The sequence below is a fragment of the Poecilia reticulata genome, chromosome 9 (genome assembly GCF_904066995.2).
Source record: "Poecilia reticulata chromosome 9, P_reticulata-male-v2, whole genome shotgun sequence".
Lineage (NCBI taxonomy): Eukaryota > Metazoa > Chordata > Actinopteri > Cyprinodontiformes > Poeciliidae > Poecilia > Poecilia reticulata.
Genome location: NC_088838.1, coordinates 33,847,106 through 33,863,503, shown reverse-complemented (window position 1 = coordinate 33,863,503; position 16,398 = coordinate 33,847,106). Strand labels below are relative to the sequence as shown.

The 16,398-nt window shown below is 41.2% G+C and overlaps 1 protein-coding gene across 1 annotated transcript in view; it reads right to left on the bottom strand.

Moving 5' to 3' along the window:
- Nucleotides 1-128: 128 nt before the first annotated feature.
- znf608 (zinc finger protein 608) overlaps nt 129-16,398 on the bottom strand; it is a 59,313-nt gene continuing 43,043 nt past the window's right edge. The window contains exons 4-9 of the mRNA XM_008419502.3: nt 10,978-13,399; nt 9,735-10,173; nt 8,520-8,707; nt 7,610-7,757; nt 4,970-5,026; nt 129-3,473 (exon numbers count right to left, since the gene is read on the bottom strand). Coding sequence (XP_008417724.1) covers nt 3,454-3,473; nt 4,970-5,026; nt 7,610-7,757; nt 8,520-8,707; nt 9,735-10,173; nt 10,978-13,399 — 3,274 coding nt within the window. The 3' untranslated portion in view covers nt 129-3,453. The remainder of the gene's footprint in view (nt 3,474-4,969; nt 5,027-7,609; nt 7,758-8,519; nt 8,708-9,734; nt 10,174-10,977; nt 13,400-16,398) is intronic.

Sequence of the window (16,398 nt, the reverse complement as noted above, 5' to 3'; positions counted from 1 at the left end):
ATAAAAGCGAAGCTTTAATTTTCCTGTTTCAGCTGCTACACATAAAAACAGGTGAAATTATTTCCTCTAAGAGTGTAGCTCGTTCTGTAAATACTTACATTTGAAGAAAATAAATACAAACCAGTATATATATATAAACATCCTTTAATCATGATTGCCAACCATATGAATTAAGGCATATACAGTATAAAAAAGCAACAGCAGGACTTATGTTTATACAGTTTCTGAGCGTTTTTTACTGGTTAAACCAGGCGGATGAACTGAACATAACAAGCAGCCTCTATGAGACAACAACAGTGTCTCCAAAAAGTAGATTGAAGTTTGTAAACAGAGTCCATCACGCTAAATTCAAGTAATAAAATGAGCACTGAAACTATGAAGGTATGTTGTTGTGTTGGTGAGGCAGAGCCGCTGATAGAAAAGCTGGGGCTGCTTGTTCTCAGCCTTGTTCTGCTGTTTTTACGTTGTTTCTATTTATAAATGCATGAGCTTAATTTTTTAAATGTTAGTTTAAAGTAACATTCGGTATGTCCCTCGAGTTTGGAGATCCACAAGGACCAAAGTGCTGCAGAAACAGTGAGCTGTCAGCGAGCTAACGTTGTGTTTACAGTCGTCCAGCAGGAGTTGCAAACCAGCTGCCGGCCAAATATTTAATAAAGAGTTTGATCCAGACGCTTTAAATGACAAGATTTATGACCATCCAGTTATTTAGGCTTTTTTTAAGCAAAATAATTGTAGACCAACTTGGTCAGATAAAATAATGCTGAAGGTTTGGCAGTGTTACAACACCAGAGGTAAAAGCTGATTGTGTTTATCAGAGGCTCTGCTGGGAGCAGAAAACGGGCAAAACATCCACCACACTCATTAACGACACAAATGTGTACCATAGTTACTTTGTGCATCCATTTACCATCATCAGATATTAAGTTAGTCATTATTTTCTATAACATGCTAATTATCACTTAATAAAGAAAATAAAGCATCTCCAAACCTGCTCAGGCTAGGCTGCAACCAAGAAAAAAAAAAAAATCAAAATAACGTGTTTTTAAAAACTTTTCTTCATGAGCTGGAAAAATACAGTCCTGCTGCATGTAAATGTTCTAACAAACAATTTACACATTTATAGGAACAAGATATCGAAGCATTAAACTCTGTCTTGTAACAAACAACAAAGTGACATTTTTGGTTTTTGGTCAAAATAATTCCTAGTTTACCTAAAGAAAAATGCCCTGATCTGTTTGTAAACATATCAGTTTAACACTGACTTTAGTTTTTTAATAAACTTTATACTGAGGTTAAAACTTAATGTTTTGGGCTACATTTTGTCCACATCAGTGATACTAAAAACACAGCATGCAATGCCAGGAAGAAATGAAACAACAAAAACTAATTTAGATTAAAAAAAGATCAAAATTAAGACAAACTAGTTTACAAATTAAAATGTTTTAATTGATAAAGGGAAACTGTTGCCTGTCTTGATCTATCTAATCTAATTTTATTATTATCATCATTTAACATGTTGTGAAGAAAGTTTAATAACTAATAAAAATGGCAATCTGACCTTTTGGAACAGGATTGTTTTGAAACAAACATGAACAAAAGTGCAACTGAGATAAAAGTAATTAGATTTTAATTGGGCCTGTTGGTTTTTATATAAAGTACCATAAGACAACATTTATTGTGATTTGGCACTGTGTAAACTGAATCTAACCTAATTAAATAAATGTAATCCTCTTCATAACATTTATCACAAAACATTAAATTTCTTAAAACACTGACCGCAAAATGGGAATGTTGTTTTATATTTAGTTGAAATAATGCCGTTTTGTTTAAATCAAAGAGAAATAAGGTGTAACCGTAATTAGCATCTGCTAATCTGTATTGTTATGGCTAATTTACTGTATGTAGCATAACTAGCCTTAATTAGCTGTTGATATTTTTCCTTCATGATTAGTTTTAGCTGCAGAAAACACCTAAATATCAAACTGTCAACCTCCCATAAAATTTAAATGTTCTTTTGAAAATATACAGTCTAACGTGATCTACTTGTGTTAGCGAACTGATTTGGCTTGCAAGCTAATAGCTAGCCAAATCTAATTACTCCTTTTGTTTCGTTCAGTGTTACCAACATAAAAACAAACATTTAAATAAATATGATGAATAAAATGTATAGTTTCTATTATTATTTTAACATATTTTAATGTTGTCGCCAAAAATCGCACAGCTAAGATGCTCCCAGCTATGCTAACAGGTGAGCTAATATAGCTCTGCCAGTGAGACCTGTAGATTTTGAAACAATCCACCCCAACTTCTCCTAAAAATATTGCTGACTTCATTTTAATTTAGATAACAAATACGTTGTTCCTTTATCTTTCAGCTAAACCAACATTTATTTCAGCAAACATCATCACATCCATGTCATATTAGCAAGAACAGCTAGCTCTCAGGCTAGCAGTTGAAACGTTTTATGATGTTAGCTTAAATTTGGACTACTATGCATCAAAGCACAATTTTTTTTTAAAAACAACTTAAATTTGATATCTGATGTTTTGATAATTCAGTACAAAATTAAATTTTCTTTCAGATTAAATGCTTTTTCACCTGAACTTGATTGTGAAAAAGTGTGTGTAAACATGAGGTTTTGCTTGAAACAAAAACTTTTGATAAAATGTGTAACAGAAACTGAGCCGATGAGGGAAATAAACAGGCGAGTGATTCTACTTCCTGTTGGGTTCGCCTGCATCCCGCATGGCGATCAACAGAGTGAGCATGTCGGTGCTCCGCCATAAATCTGTACAGAATATATTTACACCACTGGGGTTGGTAAATGGCACTGGGTAGGTCGAAGTGAAGGTTTTACTCCCACATAAAGACAATACAATCAACATGGTTACACTCAAGTACAGGTTAGGTTTACAAATGTAGCGTCAGCACTATGAAGGAGGGAGGACCACTTCAATAATCAGAATGAGAACAATAATTATACACTTTTAGCTTCCTAATGCTGTTTTTGTCCCAACGGGGCTTTAAAAAAAAAGAACAGTGAGTTTGAGTTATTACCTTTACATTCAGTCATATCGTCATTATATTACACTACAATAAATGTGCATTTTATAAAGTTAAACACAACAGCAGAGGTAAAGCTGAGTGCACGGGGCTCTAGGATGTCATCTTATACACAACATTTCAATTCGATGACATTTCGCTTTTTTACAAGAAGTCCCGCTTTTTAAAAAAAACAGAAAAAAGAAGAAAAAAGAACGTCTCATTCCTGCGATCTGTCCCCCGCCGCTTCATCTGCTCCTCCGTTATAAAACCGGTGGATGTCATCGGTACGAAATGAAAGAGGTTTCTCTGTTTGTTTGTTCCCTGCCTCTCAGCGAGGCGAAGCTTATTCCACACCAAGGAACTGATGTCTGATAAATCCCTCATGTGAGACGCGGTCACATGGTTCTACTTCTTCCCTTCGCCGTCTGTGGAGGAGGAAAAAAGAGACAAAATAAAGATGTTTAGCTGTTTGGAACATTCAGTTCTGCTTGACTTCAGAGAGAAACCAGTCAGAGTTACGTTCAGCGGGAAAAACCTTCTGGGAGAGAAGAAACGCGCTCGATGAAGCTGTGAGGGTTTCTGCTCTTATTCCTCCTGACTTTAGAGAATCTCCTGATCTGACGTGATGACACACCAAACATTTCTTTAAGAGAAAATACGCATAACCCTCGAATCAAAGTGCAAAAACTAGTGGCGGGTAGGCCCGTCAAGACAACTCATTTTACTGGATGATAGGTTTGTTATCGCGATTAACGATAATATTGTTGTTTTGAGATTATTGTTAAGTAATAAAATAAAGAAAAAACAGATTCTGAAAGATCTATAAACTTTAAATTCTAAACTTAACACTGAAACTTTTAGTTGAGACAAAATATGCAAAATAAATGAACAAAACAGAAACAAATAAAATTAATTCTGAAGTCTCGATTGAAATCTGCTATTTGTTGGTATCCATGGAAACGAAACAGTTACCAACTTCTTGGCTAGACGCTGACAGAAAGGATTTGAGTATTTGACTTTACATCCCAGGTCTGCAGGTCAGACGTCAAATTTAGTTGATTTTTTTAAAAATACACTTCAATTTGAATCAAATGTAACAATTTCTTGTTGATTTATTATAACTGGGTGAAAAATTTAAGATAGTTTCTAAAACACTGATATAATGAATAATAAAAACAAATTTCACATCCGTTTCTCTGAAACTGCAGCAGCTGCAGTGATAATTACTCTTCTGATTGCGTCTCCCAAGTGTTAGATTTATTTTTATACCGAGGTTATTGACATAGAGTTTGCAATTAAAGAGAGAAACTAAATTATATTTGGATGTTTTATTTTAAACACATACTTCAGAAAACCCAGTTGATTTTTCATTAATTGTAGAACCTGCAACTAACCGCATTTTAATCTAAAGTATTGACAAAACGTACAACGCGTACGGTGAAAATATTTAGTTTACAAGATTTTTTTTGTTGCATCTCCACCATGTCCAGGTAGCTGCAGTCGCTGCAGGATTACATAATCGTCACATTGAGCTCTGGAGCCGCCTGGCAGCTTTATTTTACACTTTCAAACAGAAAACTCTGCAGACGGAGGCTCTTTTACTCAGAAGGTGATTTCCTCCAGAGAGGAAAAGGTTAACAGATTAATTAATCCACATCATTTACTCTCTGTTTGCTTTTAAATCTAGAAGAGCAGTTTCATCCAGCAGAGCATCTTAAAATAATCCATTTACATGTTTTATGTCATGGTTTAAACATGGAAAAATAAAAATGTGTCTGTTGCTGTCTTTAGTTTTGACACTGCAGTGTGTTTTTTTGACAGTATGGTGAATAGTTATGCAACATGTGCTGTGTCATCAGTTTTCCAGCCTTGGAAACACGTCATGTTTTGAAGTTTTCCAGTTTTCCTGGTTCCGTCTCACCTGCTGAGGAACGACCCGACACCTGCTGGCTGGAGACCAGCGACCTGGAGCTCAGACCTGCAAAACATAAAGCATGAACAACAAGAACTTCTGACATTTACCACAACATGAAACATCCTGAAATAAAACTTAGCAGGCCTGACACAGTAATCAATAATCAATAATCATCGCATGATGCATTAAAATGAGCTCATTTCTACTTTCATGACTGTTTTTCTCTTTCTACCAAAAACTGGACGATGAAAACCTTCAGTTTGATGCTTTAGTCTCAACTAGATCTTTATTTAAAGGACAAATTTGTTATTATTTCTGTTGTTTTGTTTATTTATTTTGTGTATTTTTCCAGTTTTAGTGTTAAATGTTCATTAGTAGATACATTTTATTAATCTTTGAGAATGAATGTGCATTATTATTATTACGCCATTATTATTTTAGTCTCAAAACAGTAATATCGTTCATCGCGATAACTTCTGGGATCATTTATCGCCCAGTAAAATTTATCATTGTGACAGGCCATTGAGATTTATAGTCTAATGCAGTGGTCCCCAAACTACGGCCCGCGGGCCGGCCGCCGCATTTGGTCAATACCAGACAGCATTCAGATTTTTTTTTCATATATTGTGTTTTCTGGTTTATATGTGGAAATTTCTTCGACCACCAGGGAGCTCTGTAGCAGGAGGTGTGTCCTGCAAACTGTGGGTGTTTTGTTTTGCATGGCGCATTGCTGCCATCTGTTGGACTTTTAGGGAACTGCTAGACTTTTATGTTATATAATCAGTACGATTGTCACAGAGCGGTAGAGCAGATGAACACGTGTTTGTTATGAACGCCTCACTGTAAGTAGCAGCTTATACTTCAAAACGAGCCTTTATGTTACTTTCCCTCAATGGAATATATACTAGTCAGTCCCAGTGACCGTTTCACTAACGGTTTTTGCCCATGTGCTTTCTGGGTAAAAATCAATCGAGAAACGCGCCCCCACTCCTTTCCCCCCTCCCGCGCTGAACAGTTTCAACCTTCAAACCCCCACACATAAACGTGAAACACTTGTTCTGTTACAAACTGACTCCGCCCCCCAACCAGAGAAGGGAAAAGTTATGTGGCCTCACAGGAAAAAGTTTGGGGACCCCTGGTCTAATGGGAAACTACGGAAGAGGATTAGGGCCACTGGAAAAAAAAAAAAAAACAGTTCTGACTTTAATCTCAGAATTCTGACTTTAATCTCAGAATTCTGACTTTAAACTCAGAATTCTGACTTTAAACTCAGAATTCTGACTTTTTTTCTCAGAATTCTGACTTTAAACTCAGAATTCTGACTTTAAACTCAGAATTCTGACTTTAAACTCAGAATTCTGACTTTAAACTCAGAATTCTGACTTTAAACTCAGAATTCTGACTTTTTTTCTCAGAATTCTGACTTTAAACTCAGAATTCTGACTTTAAACTCAGAATTCTGACTTTTTTTCTCAGAATTCTGACTTTAAACTCAGAATTCTGACTTTTTTTCTCAGAATTCTGACTTTAAACTCAGAATTCTGACTTTAAACTCAGAATTCTGACTTTTTTTCTCAGAATTCTGACTTTAAACTCAGAATTCTGACTTTAAACTCAGAATTCTGACTTTAAACTCAGAATTCTGACTTTAAACTCAGAATTCTGACTTTAAACTCAGAATTCTGACTTTAAACTCAGAATTCTGACTTTAAACTCAGAATTCTGACTTTAAACTCAGAATTCTGACTTTAAACTCAGAATTCTGACTTTAAACTCAGAATTCTGACTTTAAACTCAGAATTCTGACTTTAAACTCAGAATTCTGACTTTAAACTCAGAATTCTGACTTTTTTTCTCAGAATTCTGACTTTAAACTCAGAATTCTGACTTTAAACTCAGAATTCTGACTTTTTTTCTCAGAATTCTGACTTTAAACTCAGAATTCTGACTTTAAACTCAGAATTCTGACTTTTTTTCTCAGAATTCTGACTTTAAACTCAGAATTCTGACTTTAAACTCAGAATTCTGAGATTAAAGTCAGAATTCTGACTTTAATCTCAGAAGTCAGAATTTTGAGATTAAAGTCAGAACTGTTTTTTTTTCCCAGTGGCCCTAATCCTCTTCCGTAGGGAAACAGCTGAAAACATTACATACAAATAACATCCATCAAAACGACCTAAAAATGTTTTAACATTCAAATACATTCCACTTAATTGGTGTGTATTTTTTTTTCATTTCTGTTGTAAGTTTTATCACTAAGACAGATCATGATATATATCGTTATCGGCAAAGATCACAGTAGATATCAGGATATTAATTTGATCCCAAATCGCATCTTATCCAGACTAGATGTTTTCGCTGCAGAACATTTGGAGATTCTGAGTCTTAATTACTATAATAAAACAAAATTGAATTAAAAAACAATATTACGCAGCAACTTTTAAATAAAAAGATCAGGTTAACCACAAAGTTTCTTCATTGAACAGGATTTGTTCACATTTTTTATGCTTTTTTTATCTTAGGAATTAGCCCAAAAAAAAGCAGAACTGTGTTTCTGTCACTTTTTTATTTCCCTTTTGGATTAATAAAAGATGCTTTTGAATTTTAAAATGTGTGACCGGGTCAGAAGAAGCAGCAGCTCTGTACCTTGGTAGATATCAAACTGCCCGGACATCAGGTTGTAGCTCATACCCAGGTGTGTGTGATGGTGTGTGTGGAGGTGTCGAGCAAACGACAAGTGGTTCCTCTCCCGTTCGACGTCTCTGTCTTCCTCAGGCGAACCCTTCTCACCGGGCTGGGCAGAAAACAGACAGACGCTCGGCTTGTTCTGGCTTTTCTGAGTCACTTCGGGTCAAAGGTTAAAGTCTCTGAGCTCACAAACAACAATCAGAACTGGAACCGGTTCTAAACCTACAGCGATTCGTTGAGTCAAGCTGGAGAAGAATCATCATGTTAAGTTATAAATGTATGTAACATTTACAAATAAATGTTGTTTTTTTTACATATTTGTTAAAACTGTCAAGTAATTTAGAATCTGTCCAGAAAAATGTGTTTAGCAAAGTTAGCAATAACGACAAAACGAGCAGTTAGCTTTGCTATTAGCGCATTAGCCACCACTGTTAGCTTACAATCACTGCTTCTGCATCTCTGGTGGTTTTTACTTTATGTAACACAGATTGTCCATCCAAATGTATATCCATATAATTTCTGATAAGAACCACAGCATTTTTAAAAACGTGAAATTAATCCAGCTGCCCAGAGGCTCTTCATGGACGAAGAGTTTATGTTTGAAATTAAAGATGCTTAATGCCAGGCATATGCTTAATCATGCCTGGTGCTTATGCAGAAAATGTCAACCTAATTGCTTGAAGTTAGAATTAACTTTTTCAAGAACAGATAAAACATCTGCTTCCTGTCGTGTTTGTCTTTCTTTTTATCCTTCGCTGTGGGAGTTTCTGTCAGAGTAACCATCAGAGCCAACATGTGAGGGAAAAACAATCATCAGAGGAGCGGCGCAGTGTGAGTGTGGCCGTGAAGGAAGCGAGCGTTTTCTCACAGCAGGGGATTTTCCATGGAAGTGATGGCTGGGCTGCTGCAGCAGCTCCACGGAGGAAGAGGAGGAGGAGGACGACGACGACGAAGAGTCGCCGATCAGCTTGCCGCTGGCCGGTTCTCCTCTGCCGGGCGGAGTCACCTCCGACTCCTCTCTGCCTGCCGTCTTTCCATACAGAGGATAGTGGAAACCTGGAGAACGAAACACAGGAGCAAATGTTCCCGTCACAGTGACACATTTAGCTGGACGATAAATTTTCCCAGAAGTTTCTGCGATAAATTATAATATCGCTGTTTTGAAACTCTAAGACATAATAATGCAACAATACAAGCAAACTTTAAATTCTAATGAGCATTTAACTCTGGAACTGGTTTTTAGCTTAAATAAATAAACAAAACAAAAGAAACAACAAATAAAATGAATTATGACGTCTCTGTAAACAAAACTGTCCTTAAAAAAAAGACTAGTTGAAACCAAAACACCAGACTGAAGACTTTTTTACAGAGAAGAAAAGAGAAAAACAATAAATCATGCAAATGGAAATTAATTATATTGTTTTAATTTATTATGTGATTAATTGATTTATTGCTTATTGACAGGCTTAGACACACAGAACTGTGGAAAAAACCGATCAGTGTGTTGAAAGCATCCAAACAAAACCTACAGAAAAATATACAAAACACTGACTTTGGTTGGTACAAAGATTATTTAAAATTAAAGATTAAAGTCAACAATACTACGGTTAAATTAAAGCATTCTTGCTACGTCACAGGGATGTATAACAGTTTGAATTGTGATTAAAATCAATTCAAATTTAGCCAAAATATTTACTATTATTATTAAAACTAGACGTGTTATTTTTAATAGAGCAGCCATGTTGATGACTTCCTGAAGGCGGAGCTTCAGAAACAGCAGGAGATTTTAAAGAGACAGAGGCCCAGTTTCAATGCGTTACTTTAGGAAGTCATATTTGACAGCATTTTTACATAACTATGGTACAACATAGTTTAACAGTAGTATAAAATGGCACAAGGTGCCTGGAAACACATAATACTGCCCCTTTAAGCAGTGCATCATTTTTCATCATTGCCCTCTACTGGCCACTGGATAAAATGCAGGTATTTTCCCTTTGGCTTCATATCGTAGGGATGAGATGTTACATTACGTTTCTGAGTACATTTAGTCTAAACATGCAGGCAGCTGATGTCTGTCTGTTACCTGGGTAGTTGTGGACCAGCGTTGGGGAAACCCCCCTGTAGGAGCCCCCGCTGCCCTCACACATCGCCAGGTAGGGAGAGTAGGAGGCGTGCTGGTACTGGATGTAGGGCTGCTGGGGGGTCATGGGAGGAGACACTGCCGCCCTGGCATTGTGAGACTCCTCTGACAGCCCTCCAGTGGGTTCCTGGTCCTCCAGCCCCTCCTGTCGGTCTGAATCCTCCGCGTCAGTGACGGGCGGGAAGTCCTGGAGCCCGTGAGCTCTGGGTTTTTTAGCATCTACGCCACCCGAGGTCATCTTGGCCCCAGCAGGCTCCACGGTAGCGCCCCACTCCTTCCCACTGCCCGCTTCCCCCTCCTCGACATTCTCCCCGTGCTGACTCTGAAGCTCTGAATATTTGCTGAGCGCGAGGCGGTGCGCCCAGGCGGGGCCGTCTGGGGACTAGATTGATGGGGACAAGTGTTGGTGCTGGTTCAGTGTTTCCCCTATAATTCTTTGTTAACAGAGGTGGGTGGCAGCCATTTTTCGGGTCGGCTCGACTTCAGTCCACGTCTCGGTCCTGCTTACATTGCCAGGTGCGAGGGCTAAACTTACATACCGTTCTATTTAAGCATCGGCAAATTGTCTCTTTAGTGCTTTTTAAGGACAAGCGAAGGTTAATTTATGACTTTCATCTGTTCATTTGACAATTTCTCTCAACGGTGGCCCACCGCTGCTGAATGACTATAGAGGAAACACTGTAGTTGAGTGAACAGAGCCATAGACAGACCATCTATCACTGGCTCTGGATGGGATGTTGATGAAGGATGACGACGTTTCAACAGCAGGCGGCCATTCAGCAGTGAGATGTGAGGCAGAGAGTGGCGTCTCACACATGATTAAGTGAAGAGTTTAGAGCAATTTGGAGGAAAAACAAGCAACCTCTTCAACACGGCTCGGCTAAAGGGATGACACTGGTACGAAAACTGCACAAGCTTTTTGTTCCTTTACAGCTAAAGTTGGAAAAAACACATTTCCTCCAATAAATCTCACTCTAAACGTTAAAAGACATTTGCATTGGAAACAACTGAAGTAGTATGTCAGAGTAGAGATATAGCAGCACAGAAGCCCCATGGTCCTTGATATTAGCACCTATTGTACACAATGTGAGGTTAATCTCTTTGTGACACTCAACAGCAGTCAGGAAAGCACACCAACAACACCATCAGCGGCGGCGGCGGGTTATAAACAGAGGGAGAAACTTACACTGGAAAACGAAACATTTGAGTCCAGATCTGTCTGACTGTTTGGATTGTGGAGGGATGAAGAAGAGGAGGAAGAGGACGGTGACTTGATGTCATCACAGTCTTTCACTGAGACCTGGTGCTGGTCCACTATGCCACTGTGCACCACCTTTACGCCCAGACTCTGCCCCCTTTCTCCCCTTTCACTCATCTCCACATAGGAAAGCACCGGTTTGGAACAGCAACCTTTAGCACCATCCGGGCCTTTACCTAGCAAGGCCCCACTGGCTGAAACCCCAACCATATGTTTAACATCCTCAGTGTCCCTCAACCCTTGTCCCCTGTGCTTGGCAGTGAGGGTCTGGTCACAGCATTTGGAAGCCAGTAGAAGTTTCTGGTCCATGTACAGACCTCTCGAGTACTGGCCATAGTACAGGGACTGGGCCAAAGCCGTCTGGGTCTGACTCATCGCCAGCTGGAGCTGAGACTGAGGAGGCCCGTCACCTTTCTTAGGATCTGAGAACTCGTGGGAGGAATTTTTGTCGTCGTCTTTAATGTCCTCTTTCCTGTCTTTCCCTTTGCTGTCGTGAGGAGAGTTTTTATGGAAAGCAACGGCCCCGCTGCTCTGCCTGTCCGGCTGCATGTACCCTTGCAGGTAGTAGGGATCATAGCCATGAAAGTATGGGGACTGGGGCTCCTTCAAAGCTGTGGGAGGGGTTTTACTAGAGTTAGCATAGTTGCTATTGGAGCTCACCTCGGAGGAAGACGAGGAGCTGGACTTGGACCTGAGTCCATCTGAGCGACACTCAGAAGACCCTCCATCATCCCCGGCGTCTGAGATATCAGAGTAGGCAGGGCTGTCGTTCTTACTGCCTCCGTCTGCTGCTAGACTTGAATCGAGTCTCGATGAACCACCGATAGACGGACTGGGGGCATTGTCTGTGAAAGTGTAGACCTTATCAGCCTCTGCACGGATGCTGGCCATCCTGCTCTCTTGGCTCTCTGAGAGTCCGTTCATTACATCCTGTTTGCTAAGGTGCTCCTTCAGAAGGCTTCCAGATATTTCCTTAACGCCACCTTTAGGTCCAATTCCAACCTCTTCCACTTTGATCACAGTACTGTCACCATTGGGAGTTCTGTTTGCTGGTTCTTTGTTATGTTTGTCCTTTATCTTCCGTTTTTCCTTTTTCCTGGTCTCTTTGCAAGTGACCATTGTGGCTTTGACGAGGTTTGGCTCCACTACGATGCTAAGCTTTGGTTTAATGGGTTTTAAGGAAAGGTTTTTACTAGTGAGGCCAATGGCAGCCACTGGGGACGACTGTTGTGGGGGAGCAACATCAGCTGTGCTGGTCGGATATGTCGTGTTGGGTATGGCAATCAGCTTCGGTGGAGCAGGAGCAGGAGCGATTGGACGGTTAGTCCTGGACTTGGACAGTTTTTCCACCTTCCCATTGGCTTTCTTACCTTTATCAGATGCTCCTCCCTTTTTATCAATCAGTCCTTCTGCTTCCAGTTTTGGCATCTCTACAGACGTGCTTCTGTCTGGGATCATGCAGTTCTCTAAAACCACAGTCATGTTGGAAATGATAGGCAGATTGCTGAGGTCATCAATCAGACCGTCTTTCAGGAGTGAGGTTCTTCTGGTTTTGGAGTTGGCGGAAGGACTGTGGTCCGTGCTGAGAAGTAACCGTCTGTTCTTAGGTGACCCCACCGTAGTCACCTTGTAGAGAGGAGTGGGTTTCTTGGAGGAGCTGTGAGTGTTTGTGCTGTTCTCTGGGGGCTCGTACGTCAAGTTGCTGATGTTGTCCTCACAGTCTGATAGTCGATCCTCACTGTCTCCGTCCTTTGAGGGACCCAGCTCAGGCTTCCTCTGCTCCTCCGCCTCCAGGTGTGCGTGTGTCTGGTGGTAGCGCAGGCCGTTGATGTGCTTGTAGCGTTTAGTGCAGTTTGGATGAGGGCAGTCGATGAGAATGGGCGGGGGAGGAGAGGAAGCACAGCCTCCTCCTGGATCCATGAAAGATGGGTCTGATTTGCCCAAAGGCGTCGAAGGGGCACTCCGGGATTTCGCTCGGATCCTCTTCCCATTCCCGTTTTTAATGTCGTCCGAGGAAACGAGACTAAGGTCCAAGTCGGCTGGTGGTTTGTTCTTTCGCTTCCCGGCAGGGATAGAGGAGGTTACGTTGGTGGCTTTAACATCATCAACCGTGAAGAAGGAAGGAGGTGCTCTGCCGTTGCTGTTGATGAGGTTCAGGCTGCCCCTCCGTCCTTTGCTGTGGATGGATCCTGCTACGCCGCCTCCTCGGCTCCGGTGGTGTGGAAGACCTCTGACTTTAGTGGCATGGGACGGCTCTATGCAGGGCCGCTCAGACATGCCCATCCTCATCCTTTTCCCTCGTCCGCGGCCGCCGGGGAATTCTGGATCACTGCAGGGAGACTCGCAAAACCTGGAGAGACAGAGAGAAAGCAGATGGATTGATAAGATTAGACCCAACACAACAGCCGTCCCCAGTGGCTACCGCAGGCCTCACTAGTAGAAACCTTTCCCTAAGGCACATTGAACCAAAGCTTAGCATCACAGTGGAGCTGAACCTTGTCAGCCCTACTGTGATGAACAAGGGTTGTATATGTGTGCAGCATTTCCCCTATCATTGTGTAGGGGCCGCCTCCTCCACCAACAAGAACCCCAAATGTCTGGAATCTCTCAAACGTAACGTCATCAATGTCCAGTCATTGGTTCATCAAGGTCACTATGTAGTAGTGTTGTAAAACAGAGATCCCAGTACAACACTGTGATTTAAATAATGCCACAAAACACACAAGTCTTGTTATGTTCAAAGAGTTTGTTGCAATGGGATCTGCTTTTGGTCAGAATATTAGGAACAACAGCCAAAAACACAGTGGAAAGTCTTAAAATGCAGTCAATGTCATAGAGGACATCATTTAAATCTATACATGTTTTAGTTGGGTGGGTTTTATGTTGTGTTTGAACTGGAAAAACAAAAACACAACGTCGGCTGAACATTTTAAAATGATGAGCATTTGGGGTGCAAACGGAGGGCACTTCATATTTTAACCAGGAATGAGCTGAAATCAGATTCCAACTCAAAGTGAACCACTTCACCCTGACGTTAAGCACAAACTGTTTTTTTCCTGCACAAAGCCTGTTTTTATTTGATAAACATGAAAGAATCTGCAAAATCCACCATTATCTCCGTCTTTGAGTCGTTTGGTATTCACACAGCGTTCCCCGTTTACCTTGAAGTCTTTTGATGCTGTTCGCTGCTGCGCTTTGCATCTTAACGCTGCTTTTCCACACGTTTCCAGTACGTGCTGTTATTTATATCAGGAACCTGTCTGCTGATGCCGCGGCTCTGCATCCGTAACGACCCTTTCATGCAGTCGTCGCTGCACTTTTTCCCAGAACCGGATGGTGTTAAATAATCCAGAGCAAATTCAGAGTTTAGATTTTTTAAGAAGAAGATATCTCAGGTTTCCTGTGATGTTTGTAAATGTTTTTTTTTACAGTTGCTGCTGAAACCTCCAGCTATTTCTTTGATATTCCTGCCACATTTCCTGCTTTTGGGCCTTTATTTAACAGAGTGACGGTGGTTTAGAAACACATTTTCTATAGACGTTTGTCTGATTATATTTAATCTTTTTCACTTACTTCAGAAAATGAATCAACAAGAAAAAAAAGGAGCTTTATTTCATTGAGCTACGTTATGAAACTGCATTCGGCCTCCGCCGAGTCGAAATGAAAAAAGCAATTTAGTCCCCACTTTTGGAGATTAAGCTGTAATTGCCATGACAACTATCACTTACATACAGGAGCAATAATTGAAAGGTTTCAGGAGAGCGAGGGAGGCACCGTCACGTTTCCCACTCAGCGGCTCTCAGTTTATAAAACGGTTTGGATGCAGAGCGGAGAGTGTTTTTTAGTAAAGCTCATCACCGAACAGCGGCTGAAACCCTCCGAGACAACTTACACCTTTAATCATCTTTGCAGCAATAGAGAAAAAACGAGTTTCTGTCCTGCGAACCGGAGCAGTGGTCGTCGGTTTAACACCCCGGATCAGGCTGAGCTGACGCGGTTTAAACCGTTTCACTGTGTTCATCTCCACCAGCAGGATTTTTATAAGTGTGGAAACGGAGACAACAGATTTCAGTCCGTCATTCCTGCTTGCATCTGCACTGGATGCAGCAGCTGCTGCTAATCAAACGCATTCATTAACTGATTGTAATCAGCAGCCATGTTTCCATCCAATTGTCATGTGAACTTTTAAAATGTCACAAAAAAAGAAGAATAAAAGGAAATGCAAATTAGCCGTTTGCATAGTTTGGAGTAGGGCTGCAGCACCGATTGCAGTTGATCTCCGATTACTGATCTGCAAACAACCCAACCTGCTAATTAAGTTTTGTTTTAGATGTTGCTCCGTGTGGGGCTGCACAGTGGTAGAGCTGTTGCCTTGCAGCAAGAAGGTTCTGGGTTCGATTCCCTGGTCTTTCTGCATGGAGTCTCCATGTTCTCCCTGTGCATGGTGGGTTTTCTCCAGGTACTCCGGTTTCCTCCCACAGTCCAAAAGCATGACTGTCAGGTTGAATGGTCTGTCTAAATTGTCCCTAGGTGTGAGTGTGTGTGTGTGTGTGTGTGTGTGTGTGTGTGTGTGTGTGTGTGTGTGTGTGTGTGTGTGTGTGTGTGAGTGAGTGAGTGTGTGTGTGTGTGTGTGTGTGTGTGTGAGTGAGTGTGAGTGTGAGTGTGTGTGAGTGTGTGTGTGTGTGAGTGTGTGTGAGTGAGTGTGTGAGTGAGTGTGTGTGTGAGTGTGTGTGAGTGAGTGTGAGTGAGTGTGTGTGAGTGTGTGTGCATGGTTGTGTGTCTCTGTGTTGCCCTGCGACAGACTGGCGACCTGTCCAGGTGACCCCGCCTCTCACCTGGAACGCCAGCTGGAGAGGCAGCAGCACCTCCTGACCCCACTGAGGGACAAGGGTGTAAAGAAAATGGATGGATGGATGGATGGATGGATGGATGGATGGATGGATGGATGATGGATGGATGGATGGATGGATGGATGGATGGATGGATGGATGGATGGATGGATGGATGGATGGATGATGGATGGATGGATGGATGGATGGATGGATGGATGGATGGATGGATGGATGGATGGATGGATGGATGGATGGATGATGGATGGATGGATGGATGGATGGATGGATGGATGGATGGATGGATGGATGGATGGATGGATGGATGGATGATGGATGGATGGATGGATGGATGGATGGATGGATGGATGATGGATGGATGGATGGATGGATGGATGGATGGATGGATGGATGGATGGATGGATGTTGCTCTGTGTAACAAGAAAGTTAACTGTTAACTGCAGACCTGACCTGGGGGGTCGGTCTGCCAGTCAAAGCTCTCACTGCAGAGCAGCAGAGG